Here is a 15,667-nt window from a genome sequence, read left to right as displayed (position 1 = left end):
GTTATTTAATTTTAGTGTGTCTTTCTCCTGATTTTCAGGCTTGCTTGCCGTGTAATCGTTCTTGCAGCACCAATTGATATGCTAATTTTTTCTCTACCCCCCTCCCTCTCTCTACCTCCGCCCCCCTCCCCTCTGTCTATTTAAGGCCACCACACAGAGACGATCACCCCTCTCTGTTACCTGTGTTACTCTCGCTATGTATCTTGGTAATATCTGTCTGCTAATATGTCTGTCTATAGTTTTCTGGTTAGATTTTATGTCGCTATTTCATTATACCTGATGATGATTACTTGTGTTGCAATCGAAACGTCGTATTATATTATTTAATTTAATTTATTATTGTATCTTTAGACGTGACTGAACCGAAAGAACCAAATAATAATTCCTGCAGTCACGAAAGTTCTAAAATTAAGATTGATCCATACACCCAGCCATCAAATTCACAATGGAGGTGGAAAAAGATGGAAAGTTACCATTCTTGGATGTTTTAATCAAAAAGAAACCTGATGTCTTAATGGGACAATATCTACAGAAAAGCCACCCACACGGATGCCTACCTAAAACCTGACTCCCACCACCATCCATCCCAAAATAATTCCCTCATCAAAACTCTACACCATAGAGCTCGTTGTATTTCCGACCATCACCACCTAGCCAGTGAACTGGAGCACGTACACCAAGTCCTCAAGAAGAATGGATATTCAGACTACACAATCCGTACAGCTATCACGCCAACCGTTGGGAAAGAACCATCTGAGGACCCAATCAAAACCATCAACTTGCAATACATAGCAGGGGTCACCAATAAGATTTCCAAAATCATGAGCAAACACAAGATCCAGGTACGGTTCAACACGGTACATAAAATTCGTGATTTGATCCCATCTGTGAAGGATATGATCCCTGACATGCAATACCCCGGTGTCTACAAACTAAGCTGTGTCTGCGGCAGCAGTTACATTGGGGAAACTAAGCGACATGTCTCGGACCGGGTTCGTGAACATAATGCAGATCTGAAAACACGGTAGGACCAATATTTCAACCGTGGCTGATCATTATTTTAACGCGGTGGGCACACATTAAATTGATTTTGCCAAGACGAAGGTTCTCAGCAAACCCACTGGCTATCAGCAACGATTCATTCATGAAGCCATCCAGATATATAAACACAGACACAATTTCAACCGAGAAGATGGGTACAAACTGATCAATCATTGGAAGGACGTTATTAACCAGTTTAGGTCATAACTGGCTGTGAGGTTCCTATCCTACTTACCTATGTTAGCAGTTATTTTCGACTCTGAGTTACATTCACTAACACAGCCAACCTTTAGGTGTGTTATTAAATGGCGACTTGCCACTGCGTCGTCCGGGCCCTAACTGAGCTTGGCCCTCGCCGAGCTTACATTTACAAGCAAATTTCTCTCTCCTACTCGCTCCTACATTAACATTAGCTGCCCCGCCCATCTCTAAACCTTTATAAACAGCCTGCCTCAGCAGATTTCCCCCTCTTTTTCACCTGAAGACAATTGCTTGTGTTGTGATCGCAACAGCATGATTTAGATTTTTGTTCTTTTTTCTATGTGGCTTTACCGAAAGAGCCAAAAAATGTATTTAGCAGGTTAACCAACTAAAGTTTCTATCTGATAAAGTCACTGGCTGGGCGTCGCCATCTTGGATCTGAGTAGAAGCAGCCCACAAAACTGTTCAAGAAGCCCTTAAGTTACTCCTTATTAAGTAATCATCATAAGCAGTAATTGTTTCAATCTTAAATTATTATTTGTTATTAAACTCCTCATTAAGTACGGATGATATATGTGCAATGGTGACGATCTTGTCGGGCGGTGGAGGGTGATTGACAATAATATTGGCGTGAAAATTACGACCATGTGGCCAAACTCAAAAACAGTCTCAATCTCTGCTTTGGAAGAAGACCGAGCATACTGCGGCTGGGCATGTATATGCACAGTAAACTTATTACAAGTACATATTATACAGTGTATATACTTGCCAGTTTATTCGTATTATTTGTTTACAACGTATTATTTACATAGTATACAATATAAATATAGCATTTATACAAAACGTAGATTTGTCAGATGGTAACAAATTCAAGAATGTACATGATTAGAGGATTCAAGAAAGGATACAACATTGTCCTTAAACTTAAAAAAAAATCCGAAATAAGAATAACGCACTGCATACATTCTCACGGGTGGTGGAAGGACTTGAACGAGGAGACCAGAAAAACAATTGGATGACGACAATTGAACTTTATGGCGGGGCCCCGGGGTCCCGAACAAACGGAAGTCAAAATCGTAATTAATTAATAAAATTTTGGCGACTCCGTCCCACCGTGCACATAAACGCCGCCACCCACTTGGCGCGGATCATTATGTTGTCATGTCGTCCATGCGTAGCGAGGAGGAATGCGCAGAAGAAACAAAACTTTAAAACTTTGATTAGCGCATCGTCTAGAGCTCTTCGAGAGGAATAGATTGCCGTATCGTTCGCCTTCAACAGACGTAAAATGACGTCGCAACGCAGTTTATGCGAGAGCCGGGGGCTTATGGGACCCGCCATGAGTTTCAATTGGCAGTAGCTTGAGGCAGCATTTATCCAACAGCGGATGGATCATGGATGATGATAATGATGATCAAATGTAGAAACTTTGGTTGTCCTATGGACATACTCAACCCTGTCACAAGAATGTGGAGTTTCTATTTACATGTATGCTGAACTTCTTTCGCACCATACTTAGCCAACCGTGCTCATCGGAGGTGCGCGGGGGGGGGGGGGTGAAGAAACTATACACAAAGCAGTTTTAAAGAAATTAGTTTTCAATCTAGATTTAAAAGTGCACATAGCTCCAATGGCTGCCTAATAAAATGTGACAATGATCCTGGCACGGCTCAGTTTTGTAAGGTGGAAAAGAGTCATGAGCCAAACCATCCCCCTCTGGGGTTGATAAAAGAAGTGCAACTTTGTGCAGCATCAATCAGTGGCGGTCCTCAGCAGAGACTGGCCCCCAACGTAGGAACCTGAAATGTTCGCCGCTGGCTCCGTGCTGCCAATGGAGATAAAACAATACAAATCTAAATAATGCAGTTTTTTATGTACCCGGAAAAAGCCTCACTTGGGTCTCGAGGCAACTTGTAAAAGAAGGGCCCTCCATTTCAGCACTTTAGCAAATACAGTATCATAAAAGTAGCATTTTGAACGTGGGAGGAAATTGCAGTATCCGTAGAAGATCCACGCGGGCACGAGGGGGCGACGCATAGAGAGGAATCTCATGCAGTGCTGCCATCCCCCCGGCTGCCACCCAACAATTGTCTCGACTTTTTGTTGGCCTCTGCGCCTCGTTCTGGCCACACCCAGCCCGGTATCCCACCAGGGGGTAGCGTTGAGCTTCGTGCCTTCGACCTGGATGAAGTGATGAATGTTGAACGCGCAGCGTTCACGTGGACACAACGCACGTTAACATGAACGTGCGGGGTCACGTGTGTTCGGCGGCCGAGATTGGCTTAATCAGTTCGTGCTCCCCGCATGCACTGGCATGCCAAATTATGTCACGAAAGGGGTACCACCATTGGCAGATGGGGCACTGCTGAAGTCTCACGTGACACTTCGTGTCCCGTTCTGCGTCTTCGTTTTGCGCTGCGGATATAAGATTACACAGGGTCAGTCTGTCATAGGTACAACGGGTTGCAGTTCAAGTTCAAGTTAATTTATTAGGTATAGCCCTGTGAGCCATTCGGCTCTTGAATCGGGTGCAACCGCAACAAACAAAAACAAAAAAATGAACAAAAAACATCTTAAAGTGAATATGTGACTGAGTGCAAACAGAAAATCCAAGAAAAGACAGTAAAATATTGCAGAAAAAGCACCGTACACTAACATGTGCAAAAATCCCAGTGGGATGCAAGTCAAACAACAACAACCACAAGACAACTTAGATTAAGGCCATCAGTCCAACTCTGTACTACAACAAACAAACATGGCCAAACCAAAAAACTTATCGAAAATCACCAAAATAAAGCCATAAAAGCAATGAAACAGTGGTCATAGGAACTGTGACCGAATTTTCACAATAAACGTAACCAACATGTTCTACCAAACTCTGCAGCCATAGCTGGCTGCATGAGTCACTCCACAACAGTAGGAGCATCAGTCGGAGTATCAACATTTTTCAATGCACCTTTAAGATTAGCACACTAAATCGAAACACAGATCATACTTTGCAGTGATCATCCGGAGCGAAACATTGTATTTTAGGCCACTAAATTGCAGTGGCAGCTAGGGGTGTAAAACTCCTCTAGAGCAGTTTCAGTTACATCGCATCGGAATGCACGGTGGTACATACGAGTCGTTTCCTACCTACGACGTGATTTTTTTGCTTTCTTGTTTGGGGTGTAATTTGCAGAGGAGCAGTGGTGGAGGCGTCGGGAGGGGTGAGAACAATAAACGTGAGGGCAGGAGGGCTGGGTGCGTGCTCACCTCTAGTGGGTACAGGTGAGGGTGGCGATGCAGGTGAGGGTGGCGATGCAGTTGAGGCGATGCCCTGCTGCTGTCCACCATTCCGAGGCCTCGTATTTCTAAATACAATTTCTACTTCATCATAGACACAAACACAAACACACACCGACATGAGGAACCAATTTAGCCACCTGATGTGTTTGTACAGCAGGGTGGCACGCGGCTCGGAGCGGGTGCCACGTGATTGAAAGGCTGCGAGTTCGAAATTCCTTTAACACGTAGGCTTTCGCGACCAATATCATCCATAAGAGGTGTTTGGGTTAGATCACGTAAATATATAAATGTGTCGTTAACAACCCACCCCCACCCGACACAGCCAACTAGTAACTTGTTCTGTTTACGTGACAACCCTTACTAGTTGGCTGTGTCGGGTGGTGGCAGGGTTTTAACGGCACGTTGATATATTTACGCGATCTAACCCAAAAACCTCTGATATGGATAAAAGTTTATTGTGGGGCTCAGCTTGCTTAGCTAAGCATTCCTCTGGGATCAATCTGCGTGAAATTGTAACGGTGACTGTTCGACGGATAAACCACCATAGCAAATGTGTAATTTCTACAAATACTCGATACTTCACCAGAGCTGTAAGCAGGAGATTGGCACCATCTCAGTGTTCATTTGAGCAGGGAATTGCGTGACCTTGGTTATTCGAGGTCACGGGGGTGCGGGGGGGGGGTGACCCAGAAAAAAAACCAAGGGGAAACATTCGTAAATTAAGGCTGCAAAAGAAATGTACTATGAGCTACACGTAATAAGGGTAAATAATGTTGTTTATATTATATTGTTTATATGATGTAGTCATCAGTTGTACTTGCTAATCACAGACTCCTCGGTGAGTGCGGAGCAGCTACTGAATGAACCGGGTGTCTCCGTAGACGCAATTATTTATTTTATTTCGCAAGCACTGTTAAGATCGGCAACCCAGGCAATGCACCTATGCATCATTGCGAGTTACCCGTAGCTACGTGTGAAATGGTTTAATGATGCAGCGGTATGCGTAGCAAGGTTAACCTGTCGTTTTGTACGCTTGCCACCAAGGTTATTTGCTCAAAAGTCATCGGTTCAATTCCCACATTGGTTTTTGTTGTTGTGTTGTTGACTTTTGGCACAGCGCAGGGATAAACACGATTGTAAAGGCAGGGAGTAACGTGTGCAAGTACGTGTGTAAAATGACACCATGGTGACATAATGCGGAAAAGTAGGCCTTTGAGTGTCCTTGCACAAGCAGCAAATGCACGCATGAGAATTACCCGCAAAAACATTGCGAAATAATTGAAAGTCCCTTTGTAAACATCGATCTCCCCACTTCGTGTCACGATTTAAAGTAAAGATTTAAATTTCATCGGTTCAGCCAACAACATGGACTCATGGAGACGCATCGCCAAAACCAACACATGCATTTCGAGTTATCTGCTTGCAAAGAAAGAGACCTCCGAATGCCGAATGGCTCACAGGGCCATACCAAATAAATGAAACTGAAAGAACACGAGTTCAAATCCGAGTGGGGCGTTGACTCAACCCGTAATACGTCTCTGCGGATAATTCAATGAGCATTACATTAGAGGTCCTGCGTGTGAAGTCAACAGTGGTGTAGAGACCCCCCCCTCTCCCACTGTTGGAATGCACATACGATGGTGAGTGTTTACCGTGCGGGAGTGTGGATAAGGGAGGAGGTGGAGGAGGTCCAGGCTTGGGAGCTTTTGATTCTGCCGGAACCAGAGACACGCACACATGTAAGCTATAACCTTGCTTAGCCAGAGCTATTAATGCTTTTTGGTGTTTGCATTGTGCTGCTTGTACAGGTCGCCTTTTGGCAGCCTTTGGTCTCTAGCACGGGTGAGACAAAGCTATAAAAGAGTCTGTGGTGTCGGTCAATTAGTCTCAGGGACATTTGCATACATTATCAAGCATATTTGTTGGCATATATTTTTGTTACTACAAGTATGTGTGATTAATCGAGAATGTATACCTTGTAATAGCTGTCTATTTGTTTATTTGAACATCTTAACACCTCCTGTATTTATGATTTTAAGATTTTTTTTCTTCAAAAAATAATTCAATATCTTGACACAGCCAAAGGGTCCCACAGATACAACGATGGTTAATATTTACCATTCTACGTGTGAATTTTAGATGGTAAACAATTTAATAATAGTGGGTTTCCCCGTTTTTATGGCGACAAAACTGAAACCTTTTCCAATGAATCATGTTTACATTAACCACAAAACTTGCAGTCAGAATGCAAACAAAAAACAACACTGATAATTTATGCATTGTCCTTGAAACTGATTGGTCCACACCAGAGACAGCTTTCCTTAGAGCCTAGTCTCATGCGGTGTTCAACCAGATGACGCCAAAGGGTGCTCTAAGGAAAGCTGTCTCTGGTGGACATTGAGATACACATAGACATACAGAGATACACAAAAGACACGGGGGCACACACAGAGATACGGAGATACTGACATGGAGCCACACAGAGACATGAAAGACACACACAGAGACAGAGATACCGCAGTGCCGGATTATTCTCCTAGTAGCACAACTAGCTACATATGCTACAGGCCCCACACGTTCAAGGGCTCCACGCTAAATGCTTTCAAGCTGTCAATTCCGGTTCACTTATTCTGCACTTGTTCTATTACTATAGTACTATACTGCCTTCAACTTTTATGAACGATTGGGTGTTTAAGGTTAGCGATTTGCCGTATTATCTGGCTATATAGCAAATGAAAAAATACAATTAATTTACCATGCAAGTAAAAAATGCGTTTTTTTTAAATTTAGGGCCCCATTATAACATTTGCTACAGGCCCTGCACTAGCTTAATCCTGCGCTGACGCCATTACTGTGTAATCTCCTTTCTCTGTCAATTAGGGATTTCGAGTCTGTGTCACTTTTAAAATGTATGTCTTAAAGCTCACCTACTTGTACTTGCAGGCTTTCCCTGTAACTTAAGATAAAACAAAAATTTTCTGTCGTCTGATTTGATTACTCTGCAATTATTATTTGTATTATTTGCTTTTATTCGAATTTCGAGAGTAGTCATTGATATTGTTATTATTATCAGCTTTCTATCTCGCTTAGATTGTATCTATATTTGTGAGTGTAGTTTTATTCTTACGTACAGCGCTTTGAGATACTTCAATATAAAAGGAACTTTATAAAATGGAGGTTATTACTTTTAGATTACTGCTCGCCACCGCAGCATGGAGATAAACATCTAATTTGATCACAAACCTTTTTCATCATCACTGCACATTTCCATGTATGCAGCAGGCTTAGCAACTTTACTTGGACACACCACATATGTGTGCGTCTTCATCGAGCCTGTAAATACAAGAAATGCAATAATAATAATTAGTGTTTAATCTAGAAGTACTGTAATCTTTCATTACGTTATGACGGGATGTGTACTCATGCAGGCATGCAATGAGTGGGTGCCAGTCATATACATTCCATGCCAATATTTAGGAGCAGTATTCATAGAACAACCACTCATGCGGCTCCCCACAAAGTGGTACTCATTTTTGTCTATCTTCTGCTGTAGGCATCAGTTCAAATTCCACATTACTATGGCAGGGACCCACATGTGCAGATAGCAATCAGGAGATGTTGCTCACTCGTTCGTAACCCTGGACAGATGGTGATGAGGCTAAATTACCTCTGGATGGGATAATCAATTTGATGATGTAACGACCATCACAGTATAAATTTTGTTTAGCTTTGGCATTGTATTTCACATTTGAATGATCTTAGTTTTGTGCTTTGATGTACTTCAATCATAAATCAAGATAGCTTAAAAGTTTCTACACTATGGGAACCTCATTTGCCAGTAAAAATATGATAATTGGTTCTTTACCCTTCTATCTGGCAACAAAACTGACACCTTTTTTACAAGGAGTCATGTTTGCATAGACCGCAATACCTGCAGTCATAATACAAACAAAAGACATAACTCTGATAATGTGCACTGTCCTTAAAGTTGATTGATCCACACCCGAGACAGCTTTCCTTAGAGCCTAGTCTCATATGGGTTGGACCAGATGACGCCAAAAGGCGCACAACTCAAAGACAATGCACCATCAGAGTATGAGAGCTCGGGGCAAGCATCTACACTATGGCAAATGAGGTTCCCATAGTGTAGATGCTTGCCCCGAGCTCTCATACTCTGATGGTGCATTGTCTTTGAGTTGTGCGCCTTTTGGCGTCATCTGGTCCAACCCATATGAGACTAGGCTCTAAGGAAAGCTGTCTCGGGTGTGGATCAATCAACTTTAAGGACAGTGCACAGTATCAGAGTTATGTTCTTTTGTTTGTATTATGACTGCAGGTATTGCGGTCTATGCAAACATGACTCCTTGTAAAAAAGGTGTCAGTTTTGTTGCCAGATAGAAGGGTAAAGAACCAATTATCAGCTTAAAAGTTATTCGACTGCAGTTCACTCTCCACAAGCCTTCCACGAGTCTCCCAATCTATTGCAATTTTACAAGCTTTAACGCTTATAAAACGGATGCTGTCAGAAAATCATAGCATTATATAATCACCATGCCATCAGTTACTACGGCAAACTTTTCACAAAGCAGTGATTTAATGGGTAATCGCTGTACTTTTCTACTTAATTATGGCCAATTTTTATCATTTTTATATTGTACATATTGTTCCGGCAAATTAAACATTTAAGAACATAAAAAAATGCGATAATCGCAACATGATGATGTTTAGCAAAATTATCTCGATTATCGTGGATCTCATGGATTATCGTCATTGCATCGCCATATCGCAGCAACACGAGTCAAAGGCATTCTCCTCCATCAGCTGTGTTTATAAATAGGCAACGTTTCAAACCACCGACGGGTGAGACTAATAAGCAAAGTCATAATGGATCGTCATTTGAAGGAAAAAAAAACCTGTTTCGCTACCGGAGACCGTGCGACTACAGGGCGTTGCCAGGGTGGGATGCTCCTGGGTGGCTTCTCATACATTGGGACACTCGCCAAATCCAGTCGGAAGTAAGTTACAGGACACATCAACGTCGTCAATATTAAAAACACGAATTTTGTACTTGCATAGTAAAGTAATTGTATGTTTTAATTTGCTATACAGCCAGATAATACGACACATCGCTAACCTTAAACACCCAGTCGTTCATAAAAGTTGAAGGCAGTATAGTACTATAGTAATAGAGCAAGTGCAGAATCACTGAACCGGAATTGATAGCTTGAAAGCATTTCGCGCAGGGCCCTTGAAAGTGCGCAATCCGTAGCATATGTAGCTACTTTTGCTATTACGATAATCCGGCACTGGGTCAAGTGTCGTCTAGCTCGAATGGGCGCTGGGTGTTCCTAATGTCGTTGTCCGTCCCTAGCTAATGGTGGTAAATTCAACATTACGATGGCCAGGGTCACGTTTATCCTTTGGATGGCCACTGTTTGACTTCTCCTTTTATCCACCACCCCCTCCCCCAGATAAATGTTGAGCCGAGTCTGCAGCTGACCAGGATTTGAACGCACACCCACCCAACCGATTGCAACTTGAGCGCTGTGCCGACAGAGCCAATATATGAATGTGGGAAATACCCACGCGTTTAAAATGTAGCAAAATTCCTGGTAAACAGGCACGCTGCGAACCGTACCTTCTGGGGTTTGCTTTTTCTTTTGTTGAGTATTCGTCTGGTGAGACAAGATACAGTTGCATTTAAATATATCTTACTTCAAAGGCTTGAATGAACATAACCACAACTCCCTGTTATTGTGTGTTAAAGGATGCGGGGATACGTTGAGGGCATTTAATCAAAATCCACTGTTGTACTGTACAATGTTCATACAGCTACGCTTCCCGGTGTCACAAACTCGCATGGTGAAGTATGGTCAGAAAACCCCCATGCTCTGCACAGTGTGGGCATGGCGCTCATTCAGCAGTGGATTGACAATCGGGCTGAACATGAACATGATGATTACAGACCTGCAGCAACGTCTTTAAACATTTATCAATGCACGATTGAGCGTCGCAACATTGCTGAAGATTCCGTTGTGTACACGGTATTACCGTTGCTATTCGTACGCGCGTCGGCAATTGTGAACTGCGCTGTCATCTATCGCATAACTGTTGTAGCTGCCGTGTAGCGTAAGCTGTATATGCAAAGCATCTCTCGGCGTCATGGCACATCGGCTCGTCTGAAATGCCACGTAGAGGACATGTTTTGGAAACGTGTTGAACTATTTAAAGTGTACACACACCACGTGCATGTGATCTGGTATGCTGATATTACCTGGCCATCCAGGCTCCTCCGTGGCCACAACCTTTGTGTGAACATGAGAAACGGCGATTAGAGAAAATGAATCAGGTATGCATTTTCCGTAAGCATCTAGAAAGGTGCATCCGTGCAATTTCTTCCACAAGGCACTGCTAGTGAATGCGCCTCCAACAGAGGAAGGTCTGGACATCTCCGCTTGGGTCTAGAGGGTAGTTTCCATATTCTTCCACACGGGTCAACCAACCCATTGGACTGCGGGGGCCTTTGGAACGAATGGAAGAATTCCTCATCGGCAGACTACGGCCCTCAAACCAAATCTTGGCTTGGTAAACTGATCACGTGTAACGAGGTGAATTTAAGTTGTGGAACATTTTCATCTTAATTGCATGGCCACTCGGTAATAAAGGATGCTTCTATTACAACATTTCCCATGGAACCGTATTTCATCTTTACACGGACATGCTACATGGAGTTTGAAAAGCGTAAACGATGATTGTGTGATTATGATGTTATGATTACCTCAATTTGGGAAGGTGCTTGCTGCTTTTAGAGGACGTTTTCGATGTATTCCCTATAAAAAAATACAACAATTAAAGTAATTAATCTCTTTCGACCTGACAATGAGACAGGTGTAAATCTTGGCATTGTTTTTGTATTGATAAAATATCATAAACAGAGGTATTTTAAGTTTACGTTGCATAAAACTGCTATTTACATTCAAGGAATTAATATAATTGGTCACTTCATTTTTTTAAACAGTGGGTTAAACAAGACGAGTAAACAGGTATTGAAATTACAAAGTGCTGGAACAGAAATAAATAAAACATAGGGGTATTAACATTATTTCAGGGTCAATGTTTGTCTATTTTCTCCACTTTATTTTGTCTTGCTATCATTCCCCATGGAATGAGGCAAATACATTTATATTTTAGAACTCTACAGCCAGGAAGATGATATTCACATAACTGCATCAACAAAAAACTGTCAATGTCATTCCAAATACTGTGTAGTGTTTAAGTCTCAGAGCTGGCATAAGCCAACTTAAATGAACACCCAAATGTAATATCATGGCTTTTTGGTCCAGTCATTAATGACTGTTGCCGAGACCACCGACTATGCACACCTGAGAGTTTGCTTTATCTATTTATTGAGAGCGTGCGGTTGCGCCGATCCGGGCCAGAATGTGGGGGGCATCGTGTTTAAGACTGCCGCTAGGCGCGGGGTCGGCGACCACCTGCGCGTCACCGTCTGTGGTTGTTTGGCACCACAGCTACGCGGCGGGCTGTTGCGTGAGGGCCCCGTGCTCACAGTCGGCCTTGGCCGCCGGTTCAAACCCTCCCCGTCCGGGGTCGTGCCGACTCGGTGCTCCAAACCCCGCTAGCCACCAACGTCTTATTGTTGTACGTAAAACGCTGCGCTCAAAGCGGGGTTCCTTCCGAAATGGGCATTTAGGTCGTGTTCATTATCTATTTACAGCCCTAAGCCAGTGGTGGAAATTCCACATTCCCATGGCGGGGGACGACGACAACACGAGTCTATCCATCGAAGAATCACTGCAGAAGCGGTACGCGTTTAATTGACCCTACAGGAATGATGCTTTCTGTTTCATTTATTAGGTATAACCCTGTGAGCCATGCGGCTCTCGACTCGGGTGCAACCGCAACAACCAAAAACATGAACAAGAAACATCTTACGTGGCCTGTGCCACCCAATAATTAGAACTGGTAGCCTTCCAAATTGCAGGCCGCTCGATATACCGCCGAGTCAGCCATTTCTGATCGACACTGGACTAAAACGGCACGCACATTGAATGATGCAGTTGCACGGGCATTACCTTTGCGTTTGACTAAGTGTGGTGGAAGGGACCCTGCTAACTTGTCCAGCTCCTCTTCATCCGAGAATATCAAAACCATCTTCCGTCCCTGGGGATTAGAGAAGAGAATTCGTTGATTTCAGTTCAGGACTTGGCTGGAAGCCATGACTTTGCCACATGTACGATGTGATGGTCATCGTCACTATCCACCCGTTGGGAGCATTACAGGTTTATTTTGCTCAAATGTAATTTGTGAACTCGTTGAGCCACACCGTCTCGCGACATGTTGCGTTCGACGATTTGCATCGTGGGGAGCATTAGCGTCCCGTCAAAATTAACGTTCCAATAAAGGCCGTGTACATCGGTTGACATGGGCAGTTGCGACAACACTGTGCAACAGCACGGGAGTCAAAGCAATGATTGCACTACAGTGCCAAATATACAGGTTCGAGCCCTAACCATCGACAACACGAGTTACTATGGATTCAAGTAAATGTATTCCTGGCTTTCGACAAACTCGGCTCAAATTAGCACCATGCCCACGTTGGTAAACATCCTACTCCGTACACCTGTGTTGTTTTCGTTTAAGTGTGTGTGTTGTGTGGAAGCCGATGTACGTGGAGTATATTCAAATGGTCCGTACCTTCCACGATTCGAATTCTAGTGTTCTGTCAGTCGTTTCCACGAATATCTGATTTTCAATGTAGCAGATGGTTTCTAGCTTCCCGTCCTGCAAAACAGAACACACAGATTGCTGTTAATGAGATGGGTACATAGGCACGATGTGACCACAAGGGATACAAATTATGTTTTGTGTGTCCGTGGTTCATAGTTATCAGAGCAAACATATCAAATGCAGAACACCGTATGCTATTAGAGAGCGTATGTTTATAGGGTCCACCTCAAGGGTAAGCAATATAAACAAAAATACTAAACTAAACTATTTTATTTTACCAGGCAAGGCCCACTGAGCTATTTAGCTCTTTTTCAGAAGTAACCTGGCCACAAATGACAGCTCAACGAAGCGACTTATCATGTGGACATTTGTAGAACCAATTACTCTAAAACGCCTCACGTTGATTCTAAACGTTGAGGGAAATAAACGGAGGACCCGGAGAAAAATGCACACTCCAAACCTACGCCCTCCTGTATACCGGGCAAGGTAGTTCACGACTCGTGGCCCCCAATATATTCATTTTAGTACATGTACTGTATATGTATAGTACAAAATAACAGGTACAACCGGCTTGGTGGCTCAGTGGACGAATGTGCAGCTTGCAACCGAATTATTGCAACATTCAATTCTGTCTGGGGGGGGGGGGGTTACTCAGCCCACCGTGCTTACGAGGCTGCCTATCCTATAGATAGACTCACCCCCACCATGGGAATGTGGAATTGCCACCACTGGCTCGGGCTGTACACAGGCGATGAGCACTTCCTCAATGCTCATGAGAGCAGGAAATCACTTGGACTTTTTGGAGCGCATGCACGAGTCCAGCGATTCCCTGCCACGGCTGAGATGAGGGCACCTAGGCCCCCACTGCACAAATTGGCAATGGCCAACGTGCCAAAGGATGGCCAAACATTCCCCATGACTGACACGGTGTGGGGAGGCCTTCATCCAGCAGTTGATCGATAAAGGGCCGTGCATTATTTGTAATATTACATATCAAGTAGACACCGTGTATACAGTATTGTATGGGCAATTCCAAGGTGACGGAATTACAGCGTGGCTCGCAGAACTTGACAATCGCACAATGGACCACGAGGTGTCATTGGAGCTCTTAACAGTTTCTAAAATGTTCTTGCACGACGGGTTGGTGTGATCGGAGAAGAAAGCCATGTCCAATGCATCTGCATTGTTCTTATGATTTATTCACCGTGGAATTACCCCTATAATACACTGTATCTGTATATATATATAAACACGTCGTTGTATATATGTGGATGAGGTTCGTACGAACCGCGCACATGAGGAGGTAGAGCAATTCCCAAGACTTGATAATACACGTTATTCCCGATGTGCACTTGTCCGTCTTGTCATCGGTTTGCGTTCGGTAGATGGCGGACGCGGTTTGCTGTATCTGAGGAAAGGGAGCAAAAAAAACAACATCAAATACACGAAGCGAATCGGTCTCTCTGCTCAGTCGATCAAACTGGCCGGCGCTCATCCCTTCTGGTGATGGCCCACGAGCCTATCATCCCCTGCGCCTGAGGGTCGAGAGCAATGACGGAATGGCAGCACAAGGGATGGAACGCGTTCTCTGGAAGGGGATGAGATCAACTCGCATGCCGGACCGATGATTAAGTGGCTGCTTGGGGAAACTTTCATCCAGCAGTGGATTGACCACGGCTGATGATGATAACACTAGTGGCCAGTATCAGCATCAGTGATACAAACGTTGTAAAGCTCCCTTTCAGTTCATCGTAAAATAAAAATATCTACGCTAGAATTGTACGGTATATGGATTGGTTCGTATATGGATTGGTTTGTTAAGTAATAGTGCGATAATTAAAACCGGCCACTTACCTTGCATAGAGGTCCATATTCATTCAAAATGTTTTCGACGTCCGCTTTCCCCAGAGGCATGGCTGTAACTGAAGTGTGTGCGTTGAGCTCTCCACAGCAGCAGCAGCAGCCCTTTATATGATTGGTGAGATAGGTGGTGATGGGGGGGGGTTTCCAAATTGCAGCTCGAATTTACATAGAAAAACCCCACTTTTGTCTGCGTCGAGTGATAGCTTGACAACAAAGGGTTTGACGATACAGCCCGCCCTGCCCAGCAGCAGTGACATCTGTTCGTGAACTGATGGGGAAGTTTTCCACCGTTAAGGGGAATCACAATTTTCTTCCGCAGGCTGGAAAACCACCGCAGGTGTGATGTCACGCGAGACGCACACACGAACGCGCAACACACAGCCGCCTCGGCACGCACGCCCGCTGTCGGTGGTGTTGCACAAGTGAGGTGGGGGGGGGAGGACGACGCGTGTAAAAGGGCCGTTACCCGAAACGTCGAATACTCCACATATTTTTTGAGGGCAGTGTCATTGACGAACGCGTTTGT

The 15,667-nt window shown here is 43.9% G+C and overlaps 1 protein-coding gene across 2 annotated transcripts; it reads right to left on the bottom strand.

Moving 5' to 3' along the window:
• Nucleotides 1–529: 529 nt before the first annotated feature.
• On the bottom strand, nt 530–15,431 carry LOC144729296 (uncharacterized). 2 transcript variants are annotated; one of them, XM_078609441.1, is made up of 11 exons: nt 15,133–15,429; nt 14,567–14,686; nt 13,246–13,332; nt 12,624–12,711; nt 11,309–11,360; nt 10,805–10,835; nt 10,169–10,205; nt 7,774–7,863; nt 6,183–6,242; nt 4,498–4,608; nt 530–3,657 (listed from the first exon to the last, which is right to left on the bottom strand). In XM_078609441.1, exons 1-11 carry the CDS (start codon nt 15,190–15,192, stop codon nt 3,497–3,499), a joined length of 897 nt encoding a protein of 298 aa, XP_078465567.1. In that variant the 5' UTR covers nt 15,193–15,429; the 3' UTR covers nt 530–3,496. The 2 variants fall into 2 exon arrangements, with proteins under 2 accessions (XP_078465567.1, XP_078465568.1); XM_078609442.1 differs by lacking the exon at nt 530–3,657 and having other exon boundaries at nt 4,517–5,175; nt 15,133–15,431.
• Nucleotides 15,432–15,667: the final 236 nt, after the last annotated feature.

The sequence above is a fragment of the Lampetra planeri genome, chromosome 32, assembly GCF_965212315.1.
Source record: "Lampetra planeri chromosome 32, kcLamPlan1.2.h2, whole genome shotgun sequence".
Taxonomy (NCBI): domain Eukaryota; kingdom Metazoa; phylum Chordata; class Hyperoartia; order Petromyzontiformes; family Petromyzontidae; genus Lampetra; species Lampetra planeri.
The sequence above is the reverse complement of the archived record's forward strand: the minus strand, read 5'-3'. Positions and strand labels throughout refer to the sequence as shown.